The sequence below is a fragment of the Coturnix japonica genome, chromosome Z, assembly GCF_054131305.1.
Source record: "Coturnix japonica strain WE chromosome Z, WE-NBRP24, whole genome shotgun sequence".
In the NCBI taxonomy this organism is placed as follows: Eukaryota; Metazoa; Chordata; class Aves; order Galliformes; family Phasianidae; genus Coturnix; species Coturnix japonica.
Genome location: NC_140702.1, coordinates 61,517,443 through 61,533,674, shown reverse-complemented (window position 1 = coordinate 61,533,674; position 16,232 = coordinate 61,517,443). Strand labels below are relative to the sequence as shown.

Below are 16,232 nucleotides of genomic sequence, written 5' to 3'. Positions count from 1 at the left end.
AGACCTTCACAAATGATTAAAAAATAGAATGGAAGAGGCAGAACATCACACTAAATTCCTGGGGAAAAAAAAGAAGTATGGGAGACTTTGCTCATATACTCTTGCTGAAAGAATAAATGACATTCTGCTTTTACACGAAAAAAAAAAAAAAAAAGATTTGAGAAATAGAAAAAATCAGTGTACACATTCATGTCCAGCCTCGCTTTTTTTAGGTCAGTTATCTATCTAAATATATGTGCTTTCTGGATCTGGGCCAACTGACTACTTTAGAGTAATGAAGTAAAGAGAAGAGTACAGGATTGCTTGTCTTAATATCCAACATCTGTAAACAACCTAGTGATCTGCTGACAAAGCATTAGGGAAGGAAACTGCAAGAAACAAGTAAAAATGCAATTGACTGATGTGAAGTCAGTCCTGCCTGTTTCTCTAACATCAACTTTTAATACGTTCCATAACATATTCTATTACATAATTTTAATCAGATGATGTCATGTAGGCATGTAATTTGAATGTATTTTTTATACTCAAATGAAATACTGACTGCTACCCAGCTGATCTTTCTCATGTATTCTATTTTGCAGGTAGAAATTCTTCTTGGGAAGATTCCCACACCAACCTAGAGTGAGATAAGAGAATCTCATACTGCAAAAAACTCCCATCTGTCTTGGAAAACAAAATATAGAACAAAAATGTGTACAGTAAGGTTAAACGCACAGAGTAGATTAATAAGGTTTCATTCATTTCCATCATGGATTTCATGAATTTCAATTAGGATGTTGCTATATTCTCCCTGCTATACCAACAGCTCCTACAATACTCTGCAGATTACTCCTTATACAGGCCAGAGTAGATAAGGTGAGCAGATGGTTCCTTTCTCTCGTAACAGCACCACAATAGAAGAGTATGTACAGGGTCCTAGATCTTCCGATAATATTTGTCTTGCATTAGGTGACTGGTCCATACCTACAAAAATCTCTGCTACAGATCACACTGTTTTCCCATGGTCTCATTATTTAGAGTAAGAATGAAAGGCACAAAGTTGTTTCTTCTGCGCCACTTCTCTTTCTTCTGGGGAGCCCTAATTGTATTTTTTGCACATAAGCCTTGAGAAAAGTAGGTGCAGATGAAGAGATGCAGGGCACAGACATTTTCTCTACGTGGTATTGTTCCAAAGACAACAGAGTAACATCTTGCATGCTTTTTAAAATATCAGGGGAAATGAAAACAGGTTCTCTGTAAATTAATTTTATATCCAGAGCTCTGGCTTTTTTTTAGCTTTGGGATGTGCTAAGGGAGCAAGAAGGAGGGATGAAAAACAAAGAGAAGAGGAGGTAAGGACAAGTTTCCTGCCCATTTTTTTTCAGCTCTCAATGTTGTGAATGGAACACCTCCCTTTCACACAGAGTTACTCACTAAACACCTAATACAAGTCAGAGATTTGCCTACTGGCTTTTGCAAACACAGCTAGGAGCTTGAAATTCTAAATATATACACGCAAAATAGCATTAAGAGCATGTATGTGCTGTAACTTCCCGCCTCTGTAACCTTCCTTGCCTTTCTTCTCCAGGGCTTTAAATGTGTTCATTCCAAGGATCCAACACCAAATTCTGATATGGCTAAGCTCCTAAACCTTTGTGACATACCAGATAATAACAATAAAAAAAGAGAATGATAAGATTTTTAAGACAGTGATTATCTCAACAATTCAGGAGAAAACCACGCTAAGGCAGAAATATGGATAAGGAAAAAAAATACAATCTACTGTCAGTGGATTACACTACAGTTTGTCTGCAAAACCAAGGACCCGTTCCAGGGAACTGAGGATTCCAACCTGTCCTTGTTCACTGATGATCACCTACATAGCAAAGACAGGGGTCTCTTACTGGGGTGATGGGTATGCTAACACTTACCAGGGGTAACTACAATTGAACAAGCTAAAGAATCTGTAGGAAGTTCCAAAAGGAGCTGCTTTGGTATCTGTAGGATCCAAAAAGGATCAATAACAATAAAAATATCTTTTCAGAACAGCAATCTCTATTTAACTTTCTGCTCAAGGGGAGCACTATTGTTCAGAACACCATTGTAACTGAAACAATATACCTCTGAAAAGAGAAGGCACATAAAAAACGGCAATGAAGAGACTTTTGCCTTATGAGTACATAAGATGAACATCCTAATGCATATTCTAAACAAATGGATTAGGAACAGTTTTCAAGTAATGGCATTTCACCTCTTTTTAATTAGATATGTGATCTTGATAAGCTTTAGTTCATATGAATATATAATCTACTGGGGAAGTCTTTCTGAGCTCAGCCCTTTCAGCCTCTCTGTAAATACAATTTCACCTTCATTGTCCTTAATTTGTACAACAAATTCAGAAAGAGATCTAAATATTTTATTACGCATGTTATTTTTCTTCATATAGTTTGTATTTATTGAACCAACTATTACAGCAGCACATCCCCAAGCAGAAAGGTAGCATTTGCTATGCAAACCACACAGTGCATGATTGGCATCTAAGACCAATTGATCTAGCCATTACCACTATCTCCCTACCCCCACAAGCATTACTACAAAGCTATTGATTTAAACACTGTCGATCGGTTTCCATTTTCTGATTTTGGGCAGGCCAATTAAGAAAGTGAGTAATTGTGATTACACTGCTTCAGGATCAATTACATTTGATGCAAGACAAAGTGCTCCCTTTTAGAACAACGTTAAGAAAATTATTATGACCAAGTAAACTATTACTGAATATGCTTCTAACAAAAATGCAAAATAACTGACAATGTTTCCATAAAGATACATTATCAGAAAATATAAGAATATTGACACCTGTGTAAGCACAATATTTGGACAACATTTTAACAAACTTTTGCAACTTATTCTTACTTTTAGATGTAACCTTTTAAAGTAGTATAAAAGATTAAGAAGGGTACAGTTGAGTTCTGATACAGGCCACAAAATGACAGAACACATGATATCTCCAAAGAAAACACATCAGCAGAATTTTGAACAATGTTGTATTTTTAACAGTAAAACAGCAAATTTAATTCAACAAATATTTTAACGATTTCTACACTATTTAGTGAGAACCAGTTTCAAAGAGACAGGGCCCTATCAATTAGCAAAGGAACAAAGCAAGCAATTCCTATTCTTAATTTAATTTTAAACTTAGCTTGAGCTTTGTCATTGGACTCACATTGTCCAAATCATTAAAATGAATACACCACTGAGGTCTGAGGCAAATCTATTTACAGTGATGTTACTCATAGTCTGGTTGGTGTTCAGGATTATTGATCGGTCTTGTTTGTCTAATAGGAAAATAATAAACAATTACTAGGCAATGTTGGAGAAAGTAATCAGTTTTTATACATCACTAATACAGCAGACCTCCCAAAACATAAAGGTGATGATCTGCATAAAATCAATGTTTTATGCTACATTGCTTATCCTCCTCATTTCTAAGATTCTTAGCAATAAATTGTATAATTTAGAAAACAAATCATTAGTATACTAAAAATATTAATTTGAAAGAATAATGTCAGTCCTTTTTTAAAAGAGCATTCCTGCCTGATACACTGACCATATTTTATTCACAATAAAAACAGAATGTATTTATTCACTTTGAAGCAATAATGAAATTGTATTGCATAGAATGGAACTCCCCTTCACAAACAAGCCTTGCATCAGGCAACAGTCCAAATCCATTCCCAAATTCTGGAAACAGCACAAACTGTAACAATGTGATGAGCACAAACTACATGTTATAGACACCTTGCTAAAGATACTACTATCTGTTAAAATGAAAATGTGTGCAGAAAAAGGTTTGAGGAGGCAAAATATACATTTTCAATAGTAAAACACGCCTTTCCCTAAAACAGGAAATTTAGCTTATTTTGAAGTCACTTGGGTACATTTAGATTAAAAAGCTTTTACTCTTCCCTTTAATAATCTATGAGCTGGAAGCTGTGCATTAAATTTCCTAAATTATTGAAGAGAGGGGTCCAGAAATTTCTGAAAGAATGACAGTTATCTCTAATTTAGAATGCTGCAGTGTGAATGCCTATTCAATATCCCTCTTGCTGCTGGGTATAGAAACTAGTAGTTCTTGCAACGGTATGTAAAAAAAAACATTATTTTCACATATATGGGAGAAAAAAAGATTCACAGAGATTCACATAGTGCCTTTTCCTTGTTTCAAAGATGATGTAAGCTAGCACATGCCTGAAATGCTTTTAAAAGGAGGATCCTTGCCGAGAACTATTAATTCCTAATATTTAGACACTGCTAGTCCTTTTCCCTGGTTTCAAATGATGCTCTGTAACAGAGCTCTCACTGTGTGAAAAAAATTCCTGCTAGCCTAGAAGGCAATGGAACTCTTCAGAATATGGATCCTGAATGTCCAGTCAGCAAATTTTGGGACAATTTTCACACAGTCATGTTCCAGAAGTCACAGATATATATATATATATATATATATAAAAAATATATATATTATATATAATATATATAATATATAATATATATATATATATATATATAATATATATATAGTATATATAATATATATAATATATTATATATATAGTATATATAATATATATAATATATAATATATATATATATATAATATAGTGTATATATATATATTATGGAATAGATAATCTCAGCAGCCATCATGGACCAATCAGAAGGTCAGCCAGGGAATCAGATCCAGTCAGCATGGGTTTATGAACGGTAGATCCTGTTTGACAAACTTTGTTTCGTTCTACGACAAAGTCTCCTGCTTAGTGGATGAAGGTAAGGCTGTTGATGCGGTCTGCCTGGACTTCAGTGAAGCCTTTAACACTGTCCCCCAAAACATTCTCATGGAGAAGCTGGCTACACATGATTTGGATGGGCGTATGCTCCGCTGGGTGAAACACTGGCTGGATGGCTGGGCCCAAAGGGTTGTGGACAATGAAGTTAAATCCAGTTGGGGGCTGATAATGAGTGGTGTCCCCCAGGGCTCAGTACTGCAGCCACTTCTATTTAACATCTTGATGAGGGAATTGAGTGCACGCTCAGTAAGTTTGTACATGACACCAGTTTGGGAGAGAGTGTTGATCTGCCTGAGGGAAGAAAGGCACTATGGAGGGACCTGGATAGACTGGATCAAAGGGCCAAGGTAAACTGTTTGAGTTTCAATATGGCCAAGTGTTGGGTCCTGCATTTTGGTCACAACAAACCCAGGGAACCCTACAGGCTTGGAGAGGAGTGGCTGGAAAGCTGCCTGATGGAAAGGGACCTTGGTGTGCTGGTGGACAGTGGGCTGAATATGAGCCAGCAGTGTGCCCTGGTGGCCAAGAAGGCCAATGGCATCCTGGCTTGTATCAGGAATAGGTGTAGTGAGCAGCACTAGGGAAGTAATGCTGCCCCTGTACTCGGCACTGGTGAGGCCCTACCTCAAGTACTGTGCTCAGTTTTGGGCACCCCAGTACAGAAAGGACACTGAGGTGCTGGAGCGGGTCCAAAGAAGGTCAGCAAGGCATGTGAAGGGCTTGAAGAATATGCCCTATGAGGAGTGACTGAAGGAAGTGGGACTGTTTAGTCCGGGGAAGAGGAGGCTGAGGGGAGACCTTATTGCTCTCTTCCAATATCTGAAAGGTGCTTACAGCAAGAGTGGAGTTGGTCTCTTCTCACTGGTGACAGGTGAGAGGACCAGGGGAAATGGTCTCAGGTTGCATCAGGGTAAGCAGAGGTTGGTTATCAGGAAAAACAGCTTTACAGAAGGGTAATTAAGCACTGGAATAGGCTCCCCAGGGAGGTGATTGAGTCACCATCCCTGGATGTGTATAAAAACTGTTCAGATGTGGTGCTCAGGGACATAATTTAGTGGAGAGCTGTTAGAGTTAGGGTACTATGGTTAGGTTGTGGTTTGACTTGATGACCTTTAAGGTCTTTTCCAACCTGAGCAATTCTATGATTCTAGGATTCTGTATACAAAAAATTCCAGCATGCTAGTCAGATCTGACAGCTTCCTTCAAGGTGTTGTTATTAAAAGAATCCCAGGAAGAGTGGGGAAGAAATAAAAACAAAATTTGAGAATAGATGTAATTCTAACTTGGAAAAGGAGTTGATATTTCTACCTGGTATTATCTATACTAAAAGAAAATTATGATCACACAAACACAACCTGACAAATAATTCTTGCACTTAATACACATAATTTCAAGCCTACATTTGAGATCGAATCTGCATGTTTAGAGGCAAGTGCTAAAAAAAAAAAAAAAAAAGACCAAAGAAAACTCATAATTCTTATGAAACAGAACAGCAATTATATCATTTTCCTAAAACATTTTTGGCGTTCAACATGTTGCCAATTGTTCAATTATTTAAATATTTATTAAACAGTACAATTGATGCTGCAAAATAAACTTAAGTTACACTCAGCAAAAAAAAAAAAAAAAAAAGTACCACGTGCCATTATGTTTATAGCAGATTTCCATTCCCACTTCCATGAGAACTTACCATAACTGGAAACTGGCAGTCTGAGTAGAATCACAGAAGTCGATGCCCATTGAAACAGTCACAGATTTCTCAGGCTCAAGGCATTCTACAAAGAAACATTTTGAACAGCTACAGTGAGCATGCAGAAGAACACTATAATGCATATACAACCCACCACAATTTCAAAAATTAGAAAACCTGTATTAATAAAATATTTTCCAAATGCTGGAAACACACATGAGATAATAACAGGGCATATATACTAAGTTAAAGTGACAAAGAATACCAGAAATTTATGTTTAAATGAGAAAGGCAAGCTTTTAGAAGAAACTGTAGATGATTTATAACTTAATTTCTGCAAAAGAAACAGCTTCATAGGACAGGACAGCTACCAGCATGAAATCATTACTGGGGAAACAGCAATGAGGAGGACTATGTTGTGGAACTGAATAAACCTGAAATGGATAGTGTGTTCATCCCTGAATTTTTCACGTTCTTTCCCCATAACATAAGTGAGTTCTATTGACTGTTCGGTGACATTTTGAGTATATGATCTGATTAATAGCATTACCATTTCCTACTTACAAGCCTTTTGTGACAAACGTCAGTGCTGACTGAAGGATGAATGGATTCAGAGAGACATGAGTAAGGACTTGTGTCTATATGTAAGAATGTGTATGACTATGCAAAACCACTACTTTCTGTGTTTGAAATTTGTCAAAACAGTAAGATTTTAAAGACAGAATACAATTACCTATTGGATTAAACTCATGCATCCTCATGCCAGGGGGTAATTTCTTCTCCCCTATATGGATATTATCTATCTTCTGATCAGTTGTATTTGTTAATGTCACTTGCACAGATACCATACGATCACCAAAAATGCACGGTTGTCTTGAGAACTGATAATGAGCTGATAATCCTTTTCCAGTCATCCGATGAAGCATTTCATGCATTTTTGTTGGCACAAAGACTGGGGTAGAGACCTGTTAAGTACAAAACAAGGTGATGAACATTTTAAGAGAAGAACAGATAAAATTACAGTTAAATGCTAAACTTCTCACGCAGCTGGAATGCCTGCTTTCCAATCAGAATTTCGGCAAACCAGACACATGAAAGGATTTACCTGTTATTGCACTTTAATAGATGTATCTTCAAGAGAATCTAAAAATAACATTAATGGTGCTGAGAAATAGCAGCTTTTATTTTGTTGTACTTGCCCAATTCTTGTTTTGTATCTCTTTTCAATATTTTAACTCTACTGTCTATTAAATCATGGATTTTTTAAGTTACAGATAAAATAATGTTGTTTCTCTATTCTAAGCATCAAAACTCAAGGCTGGGCCCAAACCCACCATGGGACACAAAACTATAGTTTTTCCTCTTGTTAAAACAAATAAAATATTGTCTAACAACTACACCAGTCAGATACTAAATCTACAGGAGTACAGAGCAGAGCAGTGTTGTCACTTTTTAAATCATCCTACTGCCACATGCAATAAGAGAAATCTTAAGGACTTCAGGTCCTTTCTATCCTGAAATAGCAGTGTGAAAGTGGACAAGAAAACCACAAGAGATACTGCTGCCCTTGAGATCCAAAGTCAAGAGTTCCAGAGTGAAAAAGGAAGGAATATGCACAAAACAGCATAAGGTGAATGTATGATCTTCTTCAGACAAGCTTACTTGCCATAGGTTAAGAAACTGTACAGAAAGTAAAGCTATATAAACAGGTTGAAGGAGGTTGAAAAGGCCAAATGCTCAACACATAAATCCTGCTTGAGAAATCTGATATAAGCTACTGAATTTTAGATGTTAATTTCTATGAGTGTCTGTCTTTTGCCTTACATTTATAGCCTTGAATATGTAACTAAGTGAAAGAGACAGCTACAAATAAAATGATGTTTCAAGATGCTAAGCACTTAAGAAAGGAAAACTGGCTTTTAACTTGCCTTGCCTACAAAACTCTTACAGAGTGCTATGTTTTTCTTATTGCCACATTTAACATTGAGGTGCTGTGACTTTTTGCACACTTCCAACAACATGAGAAGCTGGTAAGAGCTGTGATTTACACCTACAAGGTGATAGAGAAATGGGAAACAAAATACACATCTCTAGAGAATCCTTTTGAAAAAGAAGTTAGTGAGCACATAACAAACTTGACCATACTGTCTCAGCACCAACTTCTAAACTGGAAAGCAAGGCTATAATACATTTCATCTTAGATCACTATCTGTAAAGATCAACAGCTAAATGTTTAGAAGTGTAGTCACTGCACTGACGAAAGCTAAAGAAACCACACAAGGAAGACAGTGACTGGGTATTCAGCAGTGGCTTTGGAAGGTGCATCATTTAGATGTATTGCACTGAATGACAAATAACTAATGAAGTAAAAGGTAAAAAGGCTTTCTATTCACGTAGAGCCCAACCACTGCATGACTATGATTAATATAAATCACTTAGTGACGTGACTGAGAAAAAAACATCTACAAAACATCCACATCAGGTTTAACTTTCCAATTTAAAACCCAAAAAAACCAAACCAAACCAAACCAAACCAAAACAAACCAAAAAAAAGAAACAAAAAAAACAACAAAATCCCTCTGGTATGAGTTTTCTTATATACAATTAATGATGTATCAGTAACCTCAGGTGTAAAGGCTAAAAGACAGTTTCAGAATCCATCAATTTGAAGATACTCCCCAACCCTAGTGTTGACTCTGTTATTAAGTTATCAAGTTATTACTACATTTAAAGTAAATTGTCTCAATTCAGGTGAAATATTATGCAATGTGCTCAGGGACAACTTGATTAGTTTTCCTTTGTCAGCAGAAGAAAATTAATTAATAAAACTTAAAGTTTCGAAAAGATGAATTGAGATTTTATATGAAGTCAAACTCAGCCTTTGACTTCAAACATTTAATTCAGATTGAATTGGACATACATAACTGTGAAGTTATTTCATAAAACTGCTCAGCCATTTTTCATTAACAGGCTTAAGCAATATGCTTTATCCATGTTAAAACAAGTATTTTGAAGCGTTCTACTTCTCTGTGCTTACATTATTTTGAAAAACTATTTATTAATAGGAATGAAAGCATAAGAAGATGGTAGTCAGAAGTTCAACATGTAGATGTTTATTCGTACAGATTGAGTAAAACTCCCCCAATACATTTAAATTATCACACAGACTGAAGTTTTATCAAAACCTGACTGTGATTTTTACTCAGAGAATTTAATCTCAGCCTCTTATAGCACTGCTTCTCATATTTCATTCAGAATTTTATCAATTTGAGGAAATTCACTTCTATTTTCTGTATCATACCATACAAACTGGAAGACACGCAGAAGACAGACAGAGAATAATAACCCATAGAACATTAATTTCCAGCTGTATTTAACATGTCAGTACTAGAAGTAAATAAAATATGTCTTTTTAACATCAGAATTTATTATTTCTGGAGAAGTATTATTCTTTAGACACTTTCTTGCTAGTGATGGTTGTGAGATGACAAAGGCTGCTGTTACTGTATGGCAGTTTACTGAGCAGCTTGATCAGACTGGTAAACACATTTTTTGTTTGTTTTATTTTAAAATTTCCAATGTATACAATTGCAGTACTTACAGAAATCTATATAGCACAATACCCACAATCATTCTGGGGTTAAAATAACCCCCCAAAGAGTTAATAAAACAAGAAGCATCTAGTAACCATGAGATAATCCTCTACAAATCTTTCACAGCATATGTTTAAATAATAGAAGTCATTTGTGTACCTTTGGATGGTTTATGAAAATAACCAATCAATTCTGCAGACACAACATTATTTCTAAAGGAAATCTATGTGACTCATGATGCCTGCAGATACACAGAGACAAACCACACATATTTTATCAGTTTATTACAGTAAGCAAATAAGCGTGGAATGAGAGTGCACATAACTGTCTACTTAACGCTTACTGAAACATTTATAAGAGCTGTTATCTCCCTAATAACAGACAGACAGTGTGCAATTTTAGAGAGGAGAAAAGCTTCATATTTTTTAACACTTCACTAAAAAGTAACTGAAGAGTGTAAAATGAAAAATACTCTGTGCAGTTAGCTGGTAATGGACCATATTATCAACTCAAGTTAGATTTATAGGATACAAACTAGTCACTAATAGTTATTTTATGACATAGCATGTCTGCTTTTTTTGGGTGAAGATTATTAAGATTAAACTTGCAAAACTTTTTTTTTTTTTTTCCTTTTTTCTTTTTTTTCCCCCCTTTTAAAATATACAGCTGTAGGGACTCCACAGTGATGTCACATGGTAAAATTATTGGTATGAACCAGACTGCCCCCCATGGTAACTGCAGATACTCAAAAATAATCCATAAAGATCATAGCCAGTTACAAGCCAGCAAACCCTCGACACATGAACACGCTTTTTTTTTTTGCCAGCTCAGTAAGTCCTCAATAATTAATTCAAGTTAATACAAAAACTGTTATTATTTTAAGTAAGAAGCACCAAAGGGTTTATTAAACGTACTACAGAAAAAAGAGTTCGACAGACTCTCCTGTATGATGCATTTCTTCCTTACTTGAATAATGCTTTAATAATAAACTTGGATTAAATTTTGATCCTGATTCAAACATTCAAGGATGTTTGGATAAAGCATCTATTATTGGAAAAAATATTTTCTTCTAGAAATTATAATAATTATGTTCTTTTCCTCTAAATTGCATTTTGTTAAGACAGTGGACTGAATCATCTAATCTAAGGAGTCCCTCTTACTGACCTCCTATTGGCAATATCCATGACATAACCCAAGAATGACCCGCTGAGCTGTGAGAGCTGTATCCTCTCCTACACTCAATAAAGAGCTGTGCTCCAGTAACTTCCAAAGAGCTAAAAGAGCCTTAATATCTCAAAGCTCAGCCACATTTACATGATCTTTCAAATGAGAGGAACAACTTAACCACAGGTTTACAGTACAAGAAGAAAGATGTAAATCCAGGCATGCAAAGGAAAGACAACTACTGGCAATATATGACAGCATATTACAATCTTTTACTCCATTACCAATTACTCATGGTCACATGGCAATGTCTGCCATATACAGCTCTTACAAAAATAATTAATAATTCTTTTAAAAGATGCAAGAAAAAAAAAAAAAAAAGAGCAAGAAATTACCCTGCATTATTTCATGAGGCTGTAGGAAAACCCAAAACCAGAGCATACTTAAGCCTTACTATTACAGCTGTTATAATCAGCATTCTCATAATGCAAGGGGGAGTCAGAACAAACAAAAATGCAATCTAGCAAGCTCATATTTTCTGTAGTCTAGAGAAGTAACAGGATACTGTGATTCCACTTGGGTTAGTTTATCTAGACCAGTAGGCACTTGAGAACATCCTATCAAATTCATATCATACCATATCTAAGTAAATACTTCAAATAACTTTCCCCAGAAGACTCATTCACCTGCTCTATATCTACTGAACACGTTCTAAAGTCACATATGCTATGAAGACCTTCAATTTCTAACAATTCTAACCCCCTTCTTTTTGCTCAGCCACCAATTCTTAAGCTCCACACTTCCCTAAATTATGAACATCAGTGAGGCTAACTGCAAATCTGCATATTAATTCTCACAATTTTTAACCACTATTAGCAAACAATTTCAGGCAATTGAAAGTGAGTTCCAAAAATTCTTACTAAATTCCAACATTGTTTGAATAATATTGTCTATAAAATCTTGCAAGGAAATCAACATTCAAAAATGTCTATATGATGCCCACTGATCTTCTTTTACTCAGAGATCAGACTCCAACAGAAGAAAGTTTTTATTGTAAATCTCATAGTCTGCCTCTGCAAGGTTGTCAAAATTAACCCTTTTTTCTATTTTTTTTTTTTTTTTTAACTCTAATATTTATGTGGTCTTAACCAGGCCTAAAATTATCCTTTCAAATAGTGGTAAGTTCAATTTGTGAATCTTCTGCAATGTTAAAAAATCTCATTTCCTAATACTTTCATTTCCCTTGGATTTTTCATTGGTTCCTTTAAAATATAAAAACCTACACAAATTTCCAGTATGTCTACATCAAGAAGTATTGTTCTTAGACTTTACTGAATTAATTCATAATATTTAGGAACAAAAATTAGGACTTAACCACAAACAGCAGAAAATTCATTAATTCAATTTCAGATTCATCAAGCCTTTTAAAACTGAGACTGTACTTAGACTGCAGTTTATATGTAACTGAGAGTCAGTGAAATATATTTAATTCTGCATGTATGAGAACATTTAAAGCATTAAACTAAACCAACACACTGTTTCGTTACAGGCCTCCCATCTTTGCCCTTTCCTTATGCTGGGAATAACAACATAGCACATGATTATAATCACTGACTCACAGAATGGTTTGGCTTGGAAGGGACCTTAAGGGACCATCCAGTTCCAACCCCCAGTCCCCCACCAGCTCAGGCTGCCCAGGGTCCTATCCAACCTGGCCTTAAGTGCCTTCAGGGATGGGGTATCCACAGCTTTTCTTGGCAGCTGTGCCAGAACCTCGCTACTCTCTGAGCAAAGAATTTCCTCCTAGCATTTAAGTTAAATTGCTCATTTAGGATAAAACCAACCCCCCTTGTCCTGTCACAGTCAGACCATTTAAAAAGTCTGTCTCCCTCCTATTCATAAACTTTCCTCATGTACTGGAAGGCCACAATGAGGTCATATTGGATCATTCTCTTCTCCACGTTGAACAAGTGCAGCACAACAGTGAAATCTTTTTAAAATGCTCAAAAGAATGAATTTCAGTAGCAACAAAATGGGAATACTCTCATAGTCAAATCAGGATTAACACAAACATCAAGGAAAGGGCCAAACTCTGTGTTCACAAACCTTAGTGTAAATTCAGAAAGGCACATTCTTCTGTGCAAAATGGCGAATAATTCCTGCATACTGACCTTGTCCATCAGAAGCACCTAGTTCAAACTTCTCCCCAGAAACAGACCTCTTGTGTCAAGTGTAAAACGTAAGTTGAAACCCTTACTCCACACTACCACTTACAAGGCAAAGCAAAATCAGCCTGTAAGATACCATATTTCAAATCTAGCATAGATATTTACAATTGCTGAAATGTAAATTCCACTTTTGCTGGTTTTATACCACTACATTCTAATTTTGGTCACTATATCCCTGTTGAAGTGTGCAGAATGTTGTTTTGGCTTCTATCAGGTTGACATTAGTGTATAGTAACTCACCTGCAGAGACAAAACTCCCAGATCAACACTGAAGTTAGCGTGCATGACATCTGTTATCATTTCCTGAGTGCTGGTGCAGAATCTCTGCATGTGCTTGAATGTACTTCTAGCACATGATGCTGATGTATAGATACTCCCCTTTTATGTCATTTTACATATTTTAACTGGAAAAAAATCTTTGTATTGTAGTTTATGAACTTACAGTTGTCATGAGAGTATTGCTAAAACACAGCTTTTCCAAGTTTTTTTTTTTTACCTATAAGTTTCATTTTTTGTTTTAAAAAAAAAATTTAAAACAATCATCTGCTACAGTTTGTATTTTGCTTAGAGTAATGGAGATTTATTTATAATAAGTCACCTCCTGTTTATTTATTTAAATTCAGTCCCACATTTCAGTGGGACTCAAAACAAAATTCACGGCATCAGTCCAGTGAACTTGAGAATGTGGCTTTAATTATTAGCTGTGTCTGTGTGAGGTCCCTTGGCTGATTATGAAAGACAAACTAGGCAGGCAATTTTCACTCAAGTACTCCAAAATTACCCTGATTCTAGTTGGTAGAATTTCTGTTATTGTCACCTGCATCTTCCAAACATAGCAGCAGGAAGACTGTGACACTGAGCATGTACTAAAACTTGCTTTAAACTTAAGTGTACACTGTACACTTAAGTACTTTACACTGAGCATGTACTAAAACTACTTAAGCTTTAAAGCAAGTTTTAGTGCATATCTAACAATAATTGAAAGTTATGATTTACGTAGTGAGAATATATCTTATTGCAGTTGCTATTACAAAGTTCCATCAGTGAAAACAGTAGTGATCCCTGCACATTTTTCATTAAAACTTTCCGAGTCAATGTGATAATAAAAATTTGAACACAAACCTACTTTTACAGTACTGAATTCCTGAGCTTCACTGTTCCACTGAAAACTCCATTTTACAGCCCTTACAGATGTAACTTTCAATAATCCTGCTGCCCACTCTAAATCAAGAACACAGACACTAGAGACTAGAAACAGCAATTGACACTGCATGAAGCCATATAAAGAAAAATTTCCTAAGCCAAGTGAACAATGATTTAAACTGCGCATTTTCATCATTTGCACACCTAGCAACACTATTTCAGGAAGATTTTAGAACTGTCCTTTTAATCTTAAGATACTAAGATAACCGCAAACTACAAAGTTATTAGGAGAAAAGCATGCAAAAATAAGGTCTGTCACCAAAGTGAATTTATTAAAAACCTATCTCTGATCTTATGCCACTAAATCACAGCATTATTCAATAGCTTTGTAATTGTCTCCTGCCCCTCCAGTGTTCTCTGGAAAGTGGCAAAAGGGGCCTGAAAACACTCTGAAATGATGCTGGTGTTAGAAATCTGTACCACACCACCTACCAGACTTCAAAGAAACAACCCTTATATGTTTCTGGGGCAGGTGGCATGAAGGGCAATTTCCCAATGCGCCTTCCTGCATTCATCAGGAGGAACTTTCAGAGTATGTTAAAATATCTTTGAATGGATATCATTTAAAATATTATAGGTCACAATGCTATATTTCAACAACTGATTTGCCTTTCACTTCATATTGCAAGCCTAAGTTCCATGGTCCATGGAAGAAATGGTACTAACATCACCAATACCTCTAAACAAGTTGGTTTAGCCTCGTGTGTATTTTTTCCTTTCTATGTCAAAATCTTTTGTTTTAATTTATGTTTAGAATTTGTGGACAAGATCTCATAATCAGGTTTTTAATTCCACACAATGATGACCCTTCAAGTAAAAATGACAAGATGGATTCTTACATTTGTTAACCAAAACTTGATTATCTACTTTTGTTTTAACCATGCCAAGCTGAAAAAAAAAGATCTCTTCAGAAATTAAGACATGTTAATTATGAATCATTTACTCCTACTGTCACCTATTTTTAATGGTTAGGTAGTTCCAAGGTTTATGGACTCTGAGAATATTTGTATTTATTTGTAACTCCATATATCAAGTAACTTATAAGGGAAACTTTGATCCAGATCAGTGAAGTATCTTCTGGTGGAACCTCAGATACTGCTCTAAAATTCTGCTTTAAAGCACAATCCAAGTTTTTGTTAAGTATTGGCCAATTGCAATCAAGAAAAAGTAACTTACATCTATTGTATCATCCTTACATTTGAGATAATTAGCTATTTTCACAAATAGTAGTTCATATACTTATTAGAGCTTCAAGAACTCATTGTGCCACCACAACAGAATATGCCAATGGGTCTCTTGATAAAGATATTTTAAAATTAAAATGATACCTTTGCAGTTTTTCTGTACCCTTCCTTGGACAAAAACCTCAAACTAAAATCAGTCACACAAAAAACAATAACAACAACAACAGGACTAAAAAAAAACCCAAGCAGAATCTGTAAGAGATTTAAGTGAAGGAAGCTTCTAAAAATACATGTTACAATAGCACAAATCTTTGAGAGTCGAGAATATGTAATGCTGTGTTTTTATT

General features: G+C 35.4%; 1 protein-coding gene across 6 annotated transcripts in view; it reads right to left on the bottom strand.

The window, feature by feature from the left end:
- Window positions 1-16,232, bottom strand: part of AP3B1 (adaptor related protein complex 3 subunit beta 1) — a 138,023-nt gene that overhangs the window by 21,692 nt on the left and 100,099 nt on the right. For all 6 annotated transcript variants that reach the window (XR_014939805.1, XR_004305544.2, XM_015848603.2 and 3 more), the window contains 2 exons: window positions 7,247-7,478; window positions 6,514-6,598 (listed from right to left, as the gene is read on the bottom strand). Coding sequence is in view for 4 of the 6 variants with exons in the window: in XM_015848603.2 (XP_015704089.2) it covers window positions 6,514-6,598; window positions 7,247-7,478 (317 nt within the window). In the remaining 2 variants the exon portion in view is untranslated. The remainder of the gene's footprint in view (window positions 1-6,513; window positions 6,599-7,246; window positions 7,479-16,232) is intronic.